This window comes from Kwoniella shandongensis, chromosome 4, assembly GCF_008629635.2.
Source record: "Kwoniella shandongensis chromosome 4, complete sequence".
NCBI classification, from domain to species: domain Eukaryota; kingdom Fungi; phylum Basidiomycota; class Tremellomycetes; order Tremellales; family Cryptococcaceae; genus Kwoniella; species Kwoniella shandongensis.
In genome coordinates, this window is record NC_089290.1 from 191,659 (window position 1) to 205,593 (window position 13,935).

Below are 13,935 nucleotides of genomic sequence, written 5' to 3' on the forward strand. Positions count from 1 at the left end.
CGAAGTCGCCAATTCCAATCTGACAATTCTCATCTTCACAAGCACAGGCAGGAGAGAATAACTCTTACTACTATATCGGCTTGCGAGGGACTTGGACAGTTAAGCTAATTACGCCAAGTCGGGATGAAGGATTCTGGAGACCGAAGCACGTTTATCGGATTTGACCATTCCCATTGCAATCTTGGATTTTCGGAAGGAAGTGGAGGTCGTCCACCCCCCCCTTTCCTCCGTCTTAATCATATAAATAAATAATGTTCCGCCCGCTCGCAGACTCATCGTATCTCCCACTCCCACTGATATTGATTGAGCATCTCTTTGTATGGTCAAAATGGTCGGATCGGTCATTTCGCTCTTTGCCTTGTTGGCTTTACTTGGTCTAGAAAGCGTCCACGGTCTGACCCATTATCCGCCAGGTGAGTGCATACGAAACGTGCCGGATCGTGAAACTTGTGGCTACGGCGCGAGTCCCGCTTCCCCTTCTCGAGTTTACCTTACGATTATCTGCTATTGCTGATATGAGGGTAGTACTGATCATTGTGTTATGTCGTTAATAGCCAATACGTCTAATACCGTTCTTGAGCAAGTATTGAACGGAAATGATATCCCTGGGATATATTCAAGTTCCGAAACGCCAGATAGCGAATATGGTCAATACAACTGTGAGTGAGATCGTCCCCCATCACAACGAAGTACGATCAGTCATATGCACACGAAAGGCAGATGCTGATATTTGGATTGTTGCGTGTCTAGGGTGTGCTGTGAGCTTTTTCGTCTTAGACGAAGTTTCTAATTTCCGCTTCGTGCACTTCCGACTGATATGGTATGTGACGAACGCAGATGCCCCACATCAGGAAGACAGAGTACAAAGTGCCTTCGAAAGACTACGAATTGAAATATGTCGAGGTCATTCAGAGACATCATAAAGTGAGTAGAGCGCTTGTATGGTATCACGCCTGGATTGGGACTGGAACCCTTTCGCCCTGGTGTACCTTCCGTTCTCCTCGGAAGGAAGGAGGCATGCTGATCATCAAGCTCGTATCCGTAATGATAGAGAACGCCCTATGCGTCCAACACTTTCTTCAAAGAGGACATTCCCGTGAGTTGCAATCATATATGTTCCGCGTCCCGGAGTCTACTGACTTATACTGACCGATCCCTGCACCGCCAGTGGGATTGTTCCAAAGAAGGTGGGCAGACTTCCTCCCATTATGACTCTTTGCTCGTCAAATGTGCATGACGCTGACACAGTAAGGGGATAATAGGACCATACGCCGATGCCAAGGTCGATAATGATCTTCACCCTACTCGAGTGTACTGGCAAAGTCTTGTAAGTGGCAGCGACAGTTTCACACTTAACATCGTTGTCTGATCAAATAAGACACACGCTCTCGGATCAACCGAGTGACAGATACTGATCTTCACACGTTCATCAGCACAACACTCAGAACCCGTTCGAGTATACCGTCGGACCAGGTTTCGTCAACTCGACCTGTCAGTTCCCCGGCATTACCTCGTGAGTCAACTGTCCTTCGTTCCATGTATATGGAACTTTCTACGTCAATCACAACAGACACTAACACTGTTGACTTATCTACATGAACAGGGAAGGTGTGGAGGACGCCTATGTCCATGGCAAAGACCTCTACGGGGTGTATGGCGATCTTTTAAAGTTTCTACCCCTTCCAGAGGAGAAGGAGAAGTACAGATTTAGAGTCTCCAACAATGTGATTACGTCGCAGACTTTGAGTGGGTACTTGTTCTGCGTTCAGATCATACCAATGGGGGAGACTAAGATCCGCACGCGCTAGGTGGATTCGCAAGGGGACTGTATCCAGGTATCAAGGAATACCCAGCGTAAGTCGCGTTTCTCGTCGAGAGTCAAAAGCTGCTGTTACCAATATGGAACGCTAACATCTTCCGTGATCGACTCGTACTCTGTCTGTAGCTACGTTCAGCCCTCCAATATCGATTCGCTCGCTCCTGGCCTCAGTACGTATATCGATCAAGAAAATTATGGCACAGGGACACTTCAGCTCACTCCGTCATCCTCTCTGCCAATTCACAGCATGCAACCTCAAAGATGCGATTGCCTCGCAAATCACATCTCTCTCCTCTCCATGGGGCAATCATCTCAATCAGTCCCTGGCGCTGAGAGAGCGATTCAACAATGTCTCAGGTATTGAGGAGAATGATACAGCTGGTTGGGCGACAAGTTGGGATCAGTGAGTGGCGGCGTCACCTGTCTCTCAACACATAAACAAAGACCGTGCAACGGGAGAAGGGGGAAACTTACTGATGCGTTTTGTGTTGGATCGTATTATAGCCCCTATGATAACTTGTCTGCGAAACAGTGTCATAACAAACCTCTCCCCTGCTCTGTTAATAACACGGCCGTTTGCGTGACTCAGGACGACGCGAATGCGATTTACAGATTGGGAAACTACGAATACGCTTACAGGTGAGTACGCGCTGAACTCTTTCGATATCGTCAAGCCATGTAAAGGTTGGAAGAGGCTGATGAGAGTGGTGTCACTGCAGATGGCGAATGGCGGAAAACTCTACGCTCTATAGCGCTCTGACAATGGGTCCATGGTTCTTGGAACTTCAAGATCATATGCGGGGTATTATGGAAGGATCGAACCATGTCAAATATCTCCACAAGTGAGTGCGAGGCATAATCAAGTCTCATCAGTCAAGAACCACATTATCGGTCCAGCGGTAAGCACAGTACTGACATCCGCACTGTTGGCAGTTTCGCCCATGACGGTTCCATCGCCCCTGTTCTTGGCTTGTTACAGATCGATCAACCCGTATGGCCCGGTATGGGCTCCGAAGTTGTCTTCGAACTATGGCAAAAGTCATCATCATACTTCGTAAGAGTGATGTGGAATGGTCAACCGCTCAAAACTTCAACACCGTTAGGAGTGTTGGACATGATCGAATGGGAGGAATTTGAAGCTTATCTCAACGATACGATCCCGGAAGATCTGGTGGGGTTGTGTAATTCCGTGAAGAAGAGCTTATAATCTTGATTTTTTGCCCGAGATATGGGCAGAGGTAGACTGCGAGAGAAAAGGAAGGGGCAGGATATTGTGTGGGCAGTGGGATGGTACAGTATGTGAATAGTAAAGTATAAAAAAGAGCTGGGGATAGAAATCGTACGACATAGAGTAGAAAACATAGAAGATACAATCGATAGTATAATAGGATATGCGATCTGGTTGAATGGGAGAGCCTGCAAATCACTGCTTAGGCTCATGTCCACTAATGTTTGCCCAGGGCAATTGTCGTACTCGTCCTGTGTGTAGCCCGCACGATATGCTCAAGCAACTCCATCTATCATATATACATTACTCGTACAACCAAGATATCATATTGTGATCCCAACACGCATACACACCAACACCAACACCAACACCAACGCTGATTGACCGATGTCCCACCTAATCATCCTCTTCATCCTCATCATCGCTCTCATCCGGTTTAGCACTCCGTTGAAACAATTCTGCGAAGACGACGAAAAGTACATCAGCCTAGTCCTCGCTCATTGCGGAGAGAGCGAACCGCAGCGACTCACTCATAATGTCGTTCATGGTCAATTTCATATTACCCTTCGCTTGGCCTGATAAGGCGGCAGTAGCAAGTTCTCGCTTGTTATTTTGCAGTGCCAAGATACCTATTACCAGGTGAAAGTAATCAGATTGAGGATCTTGTGGGTCATGGAGCTCTGACTTACGGTCTTCCACTGTCTCTGATATCGTGAGCTTGAAGATGTTCACGTCGAGTTTTTGACCCAATCTAGAATGGTATGTATCATCAGTTTCGGGTGATATCGGTGACGACAACCGGCGCTAACTCACCGATGAGCTCGATCAAATGCCTGGTCCTCCAATCTGCAAGCAACGCCATCAGCAACAATACGCGAATAGGCGAGACTCGCAACTTACGCTGGGTTCCACCACAGATCCATGAGAATAACGTTGTTGCAGCATGTCAAGTTGAGACCTGAAACATGACGAAGGTGAGTTGATTTCATCGACAAACCAGTTTTGCGCTGCCAACTCACCTGTACTTCCCGCCTTGAACGAGATGAGAATTACTCGAATGTCAGGTCGGCTCTTGATCTTCTCTAAAGACGCTTGTCGATGATCATTCCTCATCGAGCCGTCGTCTATCAGTCCCAAAAATAAGCTTGCAGTTTCGAGATGTCTGGTGTGAAGAGGTGGACTCACATCGCACATAAGCGATTTTCTCCTTCTTCAAGAACGGCTCGATCAGATCCAAGAAGCTCGTGAACTGTGAAAACACAATCGTCTTCTCCTTCTTGCCACTTCGCTCCTCGACCTCTGATATAAGCTTCAAAAGCATTCGGATCTTTGCGCTGGTCGGAGGTAGACCATCATCATTTTCAGACTCTCGACGAACTTTAGCAGAGAGCTCGTCACATGCTGCACAGTGCTCGGAAGTGGAATTGGGTTCGAGTCTGCCGATCAAGTTATCGGTCAGCGACTGTGATTCCCATAGGGACGGAGACTCACTTGATGAAACACATCTGACACGTCTTGCCACCCGCGACACCCATGAGACCCAAGAGTTCTGCCAACTCATCCGCCTTGTCAGTCTTCTCTGCCTCTTTGGGAGTAGAGGTGCCGTCCGTCATGGCATCAGCATCGGTGGTGGACAGGGATCGTGTGACAAGTGAAGGATGGACACAGGCTGTCAAACTACCATCAGCACTTGGATAACCCGGCCTATGCTCGAGCAACTCACCTTGACGTAATCGCAGCAACAGCGTTAACACGGACGTGTAGTTGTGCATCGCTGTCCCAGCTTTCACAAACTAGCATATCAATCAGCGCAACTCCTTGAAGCTTGTCGAACGGACTCACCCGACTGAAAGTCAACGAGGTCTTCTTTTCCAGTGCATCGTAGAAGGCTCTCTCCTCAGCGTCGAAGGGACAAGGTAGAACCGTAACGGTTCTTCCTGGCAAATTAAGAATTGCCTTTCCGTCTATATAGCCGTACGGTCAGCATTGAATTGTAGAAGAGTGTCGGGAACATGCTCACCGATTTTGGCATCTTTTGTGCGACGCAACATGATAGCTTTCAATACGACGTGCAACCGTTTCATGGCCAACTTTGTTCTCCCATCTTTGACCAGCGAAGAGATACGCTCTCTGAAAACATGCCAATCGTCGAGAGGTTTGGCTCGCAGGAATTGGAAGAGGGAGAAGAGCTCCTCGACGTTGTTCTATTGAAATTATCAGCTCATTGAGAATACCCTCTATAGTTTAATTGACTCACCTGAATGGGTGTACTGTGCAATGAAAGATGGGGGATCAGCTTGGTCACTGGACAGAGTATTGTTAGCTTACCCAGTCAAGCACCACCGGTACTTTGCGCGAAGCGCGACGGCAGCCTTTGCTGCCTTTGTATTTCTATTCTTGATGTTCTGCGCCTCGTCTGGCCAGATGTCAGCTACCGCCCTACGCGCTCCGTATCATAGCTGCGGTATGACTCACCAACAACGATTCTTAACCACTTGACATCGAAGAGAGGAGCGCCGGCAGGTTGTTTACCCTTCTTCCCCTTGAGCGTCTTCCTTCCAACCTCGACATCCGAGTCGGAATCCAGTTCGTCGAGCTGTTTCTGAGTCCGGGTCGAATGAACACCGAATTCGGACGCGACAGTTTGGAAGGTGGTAATGACGACATCAAAGTTTTCGAGTGTTTTGCCAGCTGAAACGTATGAAAGTCAGAGGCAATATCACGGGTATAAAAGAGATAGAACAACGCGCACATTTGGGTCTGCTAGGACCATGGTACGTCGTCACTTTCAGACGACCTGGTGTTGTCTTTGTGCGACATTCCGTTGCCCATTGCTCCATCACCGCTAGAGGAGCGATGATACTGTTCTGGCGTCAGTCAAAAGATCTCCGTGTCACTGATAGCAATACTCACAGGGTACCGCCTCTGAAACCTGCTTTCCTCTCAGCGGTAGTAGCAGTGCCCTCCACTATTCTCGCTAGCGTCTGAACAGTCTTCCCGAGACCCATATCCTACGATACGTGGTCAGACCGGTCCTCATCACTGCAGCAATCCACTCACATCTGCCAGGATACCACCGTATTTCCTTCCACTTTCTCTTCCCCTCATCCACTTGACACCCCTTACTTGATGTGGCATCAACTTCATCCCGTTTGCGAAGCCATCAATGATGTCCTCTCCATCTTGCATTCCATCATCTCCCATCTCTCCTTCTCCATCACCGATAGCGCCACTCAACAACTCCTGCATATGCTTGTCTGCATCTCCATCATATCGTTGGAAGTCTTCCGCCGTGGTTGGTGCCGCATCGATGTCGAAGTCTTCTCTGGGAACGTCATCCTCTGCCGACTTGACGACAGGTTGAAGTGCAGGTTTAGGTTGGACCGTATTCGTCGGATTGGGCTGTCCGTTCGTGAGCCATGCTGGCCAACCGTCTCTATACCCGAATGCAGGTTGATGAGTCGGTTTCGAGAACGTTTGTTTCGGTTTGGCCGTGTTGTCGTAATGGAAAGCACCAGGGGTGGCGGGTTTGATATAGTTGCTGTAAGCATTACCAGCTGGTCTTGACGGCTTAGATTTCTGGATTGACGCTCCAAAACCAGCGTCAAAATCAAGTGGATCACGAGCTTTCCCTCTGTTGGCCACGATGGACGGAGTAAGAGGATCGGAGGAGGAGGATGAGGACGAAGATCCACCTCGAGAAGAGATATTTGGAGTGCTGGTAAGCACTATGGGTTGAGCGGACGTGCCGATGGAAGACACTTGAAAGGGTTTGTTGACATTGGGTGCGACCTTATGTATAGGTGGAGGGGACGGTGAAGGTGATGGAGAGGTCATGTCGATGTATGCGGCTCGAGGTCGAGGAGGCGGTGGTGGCCTATTATAGGCGTTGAATGACTCCATGTTCCTATGTCGGAGGTTGGAGTATGAAGGGAAGATGACGAGATGAAACAATATGTCAACAAACCCGGTCGAAGTTGGACAACACCGTAGAAAGTCAAGCACGGTTTCATCAATTGCCACTCGTAATTACGTAAGTTTGCTCACAGAACACGTTCCACCCACCGCCGAAATATGACGACGCCGACGAGACGGACAAGTCGAGTTATTCACCTCTCTCGTCCATTCAAAACAGACCAGCTACAAACAGCAAAACAAAGCACCATGCCGTCTCCAGTTCACACGAGGGGTCTCGTCCTCACCCTTGAGATGCCCTATCGACATACAGTCCATCAACTCCGAAGTCAAATCGTACAAGTTCGACTGCGTTCGCGAGATGTTGCTCGTCAATTATCGACGCTTACCGGTCCAACGCCTCGGAGCACGAGTTGTTGGCAAGGGTCAATACGACCGTTCGTCACGCCTAGAGCATCCAATCACCTTGCAAAGCGATACTTCACCCCCGAGAGACCAAATGCCGAACCATCACCCGCTACGCCCAAGCCATTGACGAAGGTGTGTACTTCCTCTATCCCTTGTTTGTGACGCGCTGACCTCCCTCAGGAGTCGGCAACAACTACTGCTACTTCTGCAGCAACCGAAGAAGAAGTCGAATTACACGAGTCACCCTATACTATCCCAAATGCTTTGACTCTGCTTAGACTACTGGCCTGTCCTGTATTAGGATATACCATAGTCCAAGGGGACTATGCATGGGCGACGGGTATCCTTTTTGCCAGCGGTCTCACGGATTGGGTGAGCGGCTTCTCATTGTCGTTGCCACGGCGTGTAGCTGACAAAACATGCTTCAGCTGGACGGATACCTCGCTAGACGTTTCAACAGCCGTTCGGTCCTCGGATCTATCCTGGATCCAGCTGCCGACAAAGCGTTGATGACCACATTGGTCGGTACACTAGCTTGGTCCGGACTGTTACCTAGTGAGAAATACCCAACTATCAGTGATGACCCAAGCTAATGATTGTACTAGTCCCCCTTGCGATTGTCATCTTTGGGCGAGATCTTGCCCTTTCAATATCAGCGTTCTACTTCCGTTTCGTCTCCCTCCCCAAGCCAGTAAGTTGGTTCCAGCCTTCACTTCATTGCACACAAAAGACTGATAACCGTTCGCAGCGTACGCTCAAGAGATACTTCGACCCATCTATGCCTTCAGCAGAAGTGAAACCTACCCAAATTAGCAAGGTGAGCTTGTCCCATGTACGAATGTGTGATCCAAGCTGATGGGTGCAACGCAGATCAACACCCTTCTTCAACTCATCTTGATGGGAGTCACCACCGTCTCACCTCTCTTGTCGTTCTCTATTGCTGCGCCGTTGCAAGCTTTACAGTGAGTCATATGTTGCGCCCGGACGCAGAACTTCGCTGACTTGGCGCAGATGGACTGTAGCCGGGACGACTATTTGGAGTGGGTTCAGTTATGTTGGAAAAGCAGGGGTCAAAATCCTCAAACAACCAGCGAAGCGTTCATGATCAGCATTGTGTGCACCATCTCATCTATGCATGCCGTCTATGATACCCATGCATGAGTGACATTGTTTTGCATTCCATTCTACACTGTTTGTTTGTGCACCGGTCGGTAGGTAAAGTCCACGTCATGGTCGGCAACTTCCTTATCAATGGTCGAAACACCTCCGACTCGCGGTTGAATGACAACCTTGAGGACCTGCGATTGTCCAACTTTTTTGCTCAAATCGTACACAACAACAACAAAGTAGTATCGTGCTCAGTAATCACTGCAAACCACCGAGGACAGGACTGCACCACTTCTGCCTGCTCTCCGTCGACTACTGAACAAAATTTCGTGCTTTCGGTTGCTGCTCTCGCCGAACGCTCTCACTTCTCAAGCTCGGATACCCGGACCGTCTTATCTAAAACCGTTATTGCAACTACGCAGGATGGCGAGCACCGACGCTACCGCTCCCGTCGTTACGATGGAGAAGGTACGCCAAGTTTCTCCTACCCGCTTGATTATGTGCTAACGTTGAATTATAGACGGATAAACGAGATTATCTGATCGATCTCGAGAAGTCTGCCCAAACCACATGGGCCGACCAAAAGATGTTCGAGGTCAACCCTCCTCCCCTTCCTGAAGGTGTCAAGTCCTTCGCCGACTTCTTTGCCACCGAGCAATCTATGGAAGATCTCCAAAAGAAGCATCCCAAATGGTTCGGAAACTTCCCTTACGCTTACATGAACGGTTCTCTCCATTTGGGCCACGCCTTCACTATCAGCAAGATTGAGTTTGCGGCTGGTTTCGAGAGACTGAGAGGGAAGAGAGTCTTGTTCCCTGTCGGATACCACGCCACCGGTATGCCTATCAAGGTGAGTCCATCCATATCAGAATTGCAGTATGAGCTGATGTCGTTCGTAGTCTGCTTCCGACAAGCTGATCCGTGAGATGGAACTGTTTGGAGAAGACTTCTCCGGCTACAAGGAGGAGACCGCCGAGGAGGAAACCAACCCCGTCATTCCCGTTCCCACTACCACTGCGCTTCCCGCCAAATCTCTCGAATCCACCGATCCCTCAAAAGGAAAGAAGGGAAAGCTTGCGGCTAAATCCACCGGTCTCACATACCAATTCCAAATTCTCGAACTCATCGGTGTCCCCCGAGACGAGCTCAAGAAGTTCGCTGACCCGTATCATTGGCTCGAATATTTCCCTCCTATCGCCAAGCAGGATTTGAATGGAATCGGTGCCAGAGTGGACTGGAGAAGACAATTCATCACGAGTGAGCTGCCTTACGTTACATCTCAGGTTGACCAAGCTTATGCGATTATGCACCATAGCCGATGCGAACCCGTACTACGACTCCTTCATCCGATGGCAGCTGAACAAGCTTCACAAGCAGGGCCGAGTGAAGTTCGGAAAACGATACACCATCTATTCGCCTAAAGACGGGCAACCGTGTATGGACCACGATCGTGCAAGCGGAGAAGCTGTCAACCCTCAGGAGTACACTGCGGTGAAGATGGAGGTGCTCGAGTGGGGACCTACCGTGACAAGCGAGGTCAAGCAGGCTGTCGGTGGAAAGAAGGTCTGGATGGTCGCTGCTACCCTTCGTCCCGAGACCATGTGAGTGGAAGATCAATTTGGCCATGGGCGAGACTGACAATCACGCAGGTACGGTCAAACTAATTGTTTCGTTGGACCCAACCTCAAGTACGGCATCTACGAAGCCGCCAACAACGAACTTTTCCTCCTCACCGAGCGTGCCGCACGAAACATGGCATTCCAGGGAACTTTCGACGGTGCTAGAGGCGAGTACACCAAGGTCGTCGATGTCGTCGGATCAGAACTTCTCGGTACCAAGGTTGCGCCTCCATTCGGTCTCGTCAAGGAGGTCTACGTCCTTCCTATGGAGGGTGTCCTTGCCACCAAGGTGAGTCCTCAGGCTCGTCTTCGTAAACCCCAGAACTGACATTCTCTTAGGGTACCGGTGTCGTCACCTCCGTCCCTTCCGATTCCCCCGATGATTACCGAACCCTCATGGACCTTCGTAAGAAGGCGGAGATGTACAAGATTCAACCGGAATGGGCTGCTGTTGACCCTATTCCCGTTATCGAGACTCCCAAATACGGTAACTTGATCGCCGAGACCCTTTGTACCCAGCTCAAGATCCAGTCCCAACGTGACAAGGACAAGCTTGCGGAGGCTAAGGACATCGCCTACAAGGAGGGCTTCTACAGTGGTGTTATGACTGTTGGTGACTTCAAGGGGCTTCCCGTCGTCGAGGCCAAACCCAAGGTCAGGCAGCAGATCATCGACGCCGGTCTTGGTCTTCCCTACGCCGAGCCTGAGAGCGAGGTCATCAGTCGAAGTGCCGATGTTTGTGTCGTTGCTCTCGTTGATCAGTGGTACCTTGACTACGGAGAGGATATGTGGAAGACTCAGGCTTTCAAGTGAGTCCATCATCATCTCTTGTGTTCTGTTCCTGATCCTTTTGCAGGCTTCTCGGTCAGTTGAACACATACCAGGACGAGACGAGGAACGCTTTCGAAGCCGTTCTCAACTGGCTCAACCAATGGGCGTGTGCTCGATCCTACGGTCTCGGTTCCAAACTTCCTTGGGACCCCGTATGGCTCATCGAATCTCTCTCCGACTCTACCATTTACATGTCATACTACACTGTCGCCAACTTGCTCCACCAAGATATGTTCGGCAAACAGCTCGGTCCCCTCGGTATCACCGCTGACCAGATGACTGATGAGGTTTGGGAGTACGTCCTCGCAGGAGGCGATCTTCCCGCCAACAGCCCCGTTGAGTTGGAGAAGGCTGCGCAACTGAGATATCACTTCAACTACTTCTACCCTGTCGATGTTCGATCATCCGGAAAGGATCTCATCCCTAACCATCTTACATTCTGGGTCTACACCCACGCCGCTCTGTTCCCCGAGAAGCACTGGCCTCGAGCTGTTCGAACAAACGGTCATCTCATGTTGAACGGAAAGAAGATGTCAAAGAGTACTGGTAACTTCTTGACCATGGCTGAGGCGACTAGGAAGTACGGTGCGGATGCGACGCGTTTGACTCTTGCCGATGCAGGTGATGATATCACAGATGCCAAGTGAGTTACTTTGCGCGGGCTAATCACAGTAGTGTTTGCTGATGCTGATAATGACTTAGCTTCGAGGAGCAAGTCGCCAACGCTGCCATTCTTCGACTCCACACCGCTTGTACTTGGATCGAGGAGATGAAGGCGACCGAGTCTTCACTCCGAACCGGCGAGTTTAACGACTTTGACAGAGGATTCCGAAGCGAGATGGATGCTTTGATCACCGAGGCTTACAGTGCCTTCGAGCAGTGAGTGGGACGGTAATCAAAATGATGATTATGCTGATCCACCCTTAGAATGGAATTCAAGCATGCTCTCAAGGCTGGTCTTTACGACTTTGAGAACGCCCGAAACTGGTACCGACTAATCTGTGACCCCGTCAACGGTGGAAACGGTATGCACCGAGACCTCGTCTTCGCCTGGATCCGAGCCAACACCCTTCTCATCTCACCTTTCACCCCTCATTACGCCGAACACATCTGGAAGACTATCCTTGGCGAGACTACATCTATCCAGAATGCGAGATTCCCCGAGCCTTCAGCGGCCGTGAACCGAGTTGCACTGGAACAAATGGACTACATGCGTGGTGTTGTCGAGTCTATCCGATATGCCGAGGCGCAAATCATGAGGAAGAAGGGAAAGAAGAACGTAGGAACAGGTTACGACTCGTCCAAGTCTAAGAAGGCTAGGATCTTTGTTGCATCCAAATTCCCAGAATGGCAGGATGCTGTTATTGCGATGGTGAAGGACGCGTATGACGGGGAGAAGATTGACGAAGTCAAGTTGAGAAAGTCGATCGAGGCGGCTGGCCTTATGAAGGACAAGAGAGTCATGCCTTTCTCTCAAAGCTTCAAGGTGAGTCGGCAAGCTCCTCCACAGACTACTAGGCCCATTGCTGACATAATATATCTCTGCTTTTGTTTTGCAGAAACGAGTCACCGCTTTAGGATCTGCGGCATTTGACCGAAGTCTACCCTTCGACGAATTACACACCCTCACCATCCTCAGACCGTACATCAAGTCGGCTGTCAAGTTCGAAGATGTGGACGTCGTGAGCGTTGAAGAGGCGTTGAAGACTTTGGAAGAGGCAGGTGGTGAGAAGGAAGGATGGGCGAAAGAGAAGATTGAGAGTAGTGAGCCTGGTGTGCCAGGTTTGCAATTCTGGAACGTTTAGAGGGGATATATACGTATAACGTAGAATGGGATAACATGCATGGTTTGCTTGCCTTCTCATCGATGCGCAGTACTCAAACGGGGGTTCTTTCGGGAAACAAGAACTTGCAGAGGTTGATACTGAATGGTAATCCGCTACAGTCGAAACGCCTACAACGTCCCATCAGAGTGGCACTTGACATGAAGGGCAGTACAAAGCGAGCAATGACGAGCCGCTCTCGCTCTCGTTCCATGTTCATGGAAGTCATCGAATCATGAAAGGTAAGTGATTTTGTGAAACAGTCAGTCGAGCAAAGAGTTTCACTTTCCTATGATGCTCACCCACCGAGCGTCTTCTATCTTATGCCCCGTTACAAGCGGGAGGAAGGGGTTTGGGGCTGGGTGGGGGTCCACCTATGTATATAAGGGTGATCAGAGTTCCCTTGCCCATCGTTTGCTTTTCTACCTTTTAACATTTTCCACTTTTTCTCACACTGCGTTCTCATCTTCGATAATACACAACCTTTACAAGATGTCATACTCTCGATCCGATCGTCAGTACAGGGATGACCTCGAGCTTGGGCCAGTTTATCCCCAGTCGGAACGGTGCGTTCTTAGGTTTTGTGCTACCTCCGTAGAGCACGAACTGGCCTGTTTGGCCCCCCAACTTCTTGATTGGTGAACTTTGCTGACCTCATGCTCGACAGCTCGACAACGGACAGCGATGCCACCATCCGCCCCGCCACCCGACCGGGGCAAAACCGCCCCACCGCCCGCACCACCCCCTCCACCCGGGAGCCCAGTACTAACTCCACCGACGGCAGCCGAGTCGCTACCCAAGCGAACTCGACAGGCAGTAGCTTCAGGGACCTGGCCATCGCCGCAGGCGCCGGATTTTTTGTCGGTGTAGGCACTGGTGCGGTTCTGGCGCACAAAACCACGAACTCTCACGAGTGCCCTGAAGAGGTTCACACGACCAAACGCAGCCCTGCCCAGTATGAGGCTGGTGGGGGTCATTTTGCACGAAGTGGTGCAAGCGGAACGGGTCCGGCTTTCAGTGCAGGTGGCACTGGCGGAGCAAGTACACAAGGTGACGACACTTCCTACATCGTCATTGAGCAGACTCAGCCTGGGTCATCCACCCGTTGATAGCTTTCCAAGCTCTGTTGGGATCGCTAAAGAATGAGATGTGGGAAAGGGTGATTGTGTCGACATATATGTGGCA

The 13,935-nt window shown here is 50.1% G+C and overlaps 5 protein-coding genes across 5 annotated transcripts; 4 read left to right on the top strand and 1 right to left on the bottom strand.

Moving 5' to 3' along the window:
- Nucleotides 1-319: 319 nt before the first annotated feature.
- CI109_102106 (uncharacterized protein) lies at nt 320-3,026 on the top strand (the record flags this gene model as incomplete). The annotated part of the gene is made up of 15 exons (XM_032007000.2): nt 320-413; nt 555-659; nt 751-758; nt 838-924; nt 1,052-1,096; nt 1,169-1,187; nt 1,263-1,327; nt 1,434-1,513; nt 1,604-1,746; nt 1,809-1,854; nt 1,946-1,989; nt 2,066-2,222; nt 2,324-2,458; nt 2,539-2,661; nt 2,753-3,026. The coding sequence occupies 15 exons, from the start codon at nt 320-322 to the stop codon at nt 3,024-3,026; spliced, it is 1,425 nt and encodes a 474-aa protein (XP_031858781.2).
- Nucleotides 3,027-3,443: 417 nt separating this feature from the next.
- Nucleotides 3,444-6,950, bottom strand: CI109_102107 (uncharacterized protein; the record flags this gene model as incomplete). The annotated part of the gene is made up of 17 exons (XM_032007001.1): nt 3,444-3,505; nt 3,578-3,676; nt 3,737-3,798; nt 3,861-3,893; nt 3,948-4,005; nt 4,067-4,171; nt 4,233-4,483; nt 4,539-4,716; nt 4,771-4,840; nt 4,890-5,011; nt 5,068-5,251; nt 5,305-5,317; nt 5,376-5,463; nt 5,523-5,738; nt 5,800-5,909; nt 5,961-6,058; nt 6,108-6,950. The coding sequence occupies 17 exons, from the start codon at nt 6,948-6,950 to the stop codon at nt 3,444-3,446; spliced, it is 2,592 nt and encodes an 863-aa protein (XP_031858782.1).
- Nucleotides 6,951-7,211: 261 nt separating this feature from the next.
- On the top strand, nt 7,212-8,475 carry CI109_102108 (uncharacterized protein; the record flags this gene model as incomplete). The annotated part of the gene is made up of 7 exons (XM_032007002.1): nt 7,212-7,502; nt 7,551-7,742; nt 7,799-7,925; nt 7,976-8,061; nt 8,119-8,187; nt 8,241-8,332; nt 8,382-8,475. 7 exons carry the CDS (start codon nt 7,212-7,214, stop codon nt 8,473-8,475), a joined length of 951 nt encoding a protein of 316 aa, XP_031858783.1.
- A 124-nt stretch (nt 8,476-8,599) lies between these two features.
- CI109_102109 (leucine-tRNA ligase) lies at nt 8,600-12,732 on the top strand (the record flags this gene model as incomplete). Its single annotated transcript, XM_032007003.2, has 11 exons — nt 8,600-8,698; nt 8,754-8,945; nt 8,998-9,327; nt 9,377-9,734; nt 9,793-10,078; nt 10,127-10,385; nt 10,436-10,905; nt 10,953-11,570; nt 11,630-11,806; nt 11,855-12,413; nt 12,487-12,732. 11 exons carry the CDS (start codon nt 8,600-8,602, stop codon nt 12,730-12,732), a joined length of 3,594 nt encoding a protein of 1,197 aa, XP_031858784.2.
- A 510-nt stretch (nt 12,733-13,242) lies between these two features.
- On the top strand, nt 13,243-13,859 carry CI109_102110 (uncharacterized protein; the record flags this gene model as incomplete). Its single annotated transcript, XM_032007004.1, has 2 exons — nt 13,243-13,316; nt 13,418-13,859. The coding sequence occupies 2 exons, from the start codon at nt 13,243-13,245 to the stop codon at nt 13,857-13,859; spliced, it is 516 nt and encodes a 171-aa protein (XP_031858785.1).
- Between the last annotated feature and the right edge of the window lie 76 nt (nt 13,860-13,935).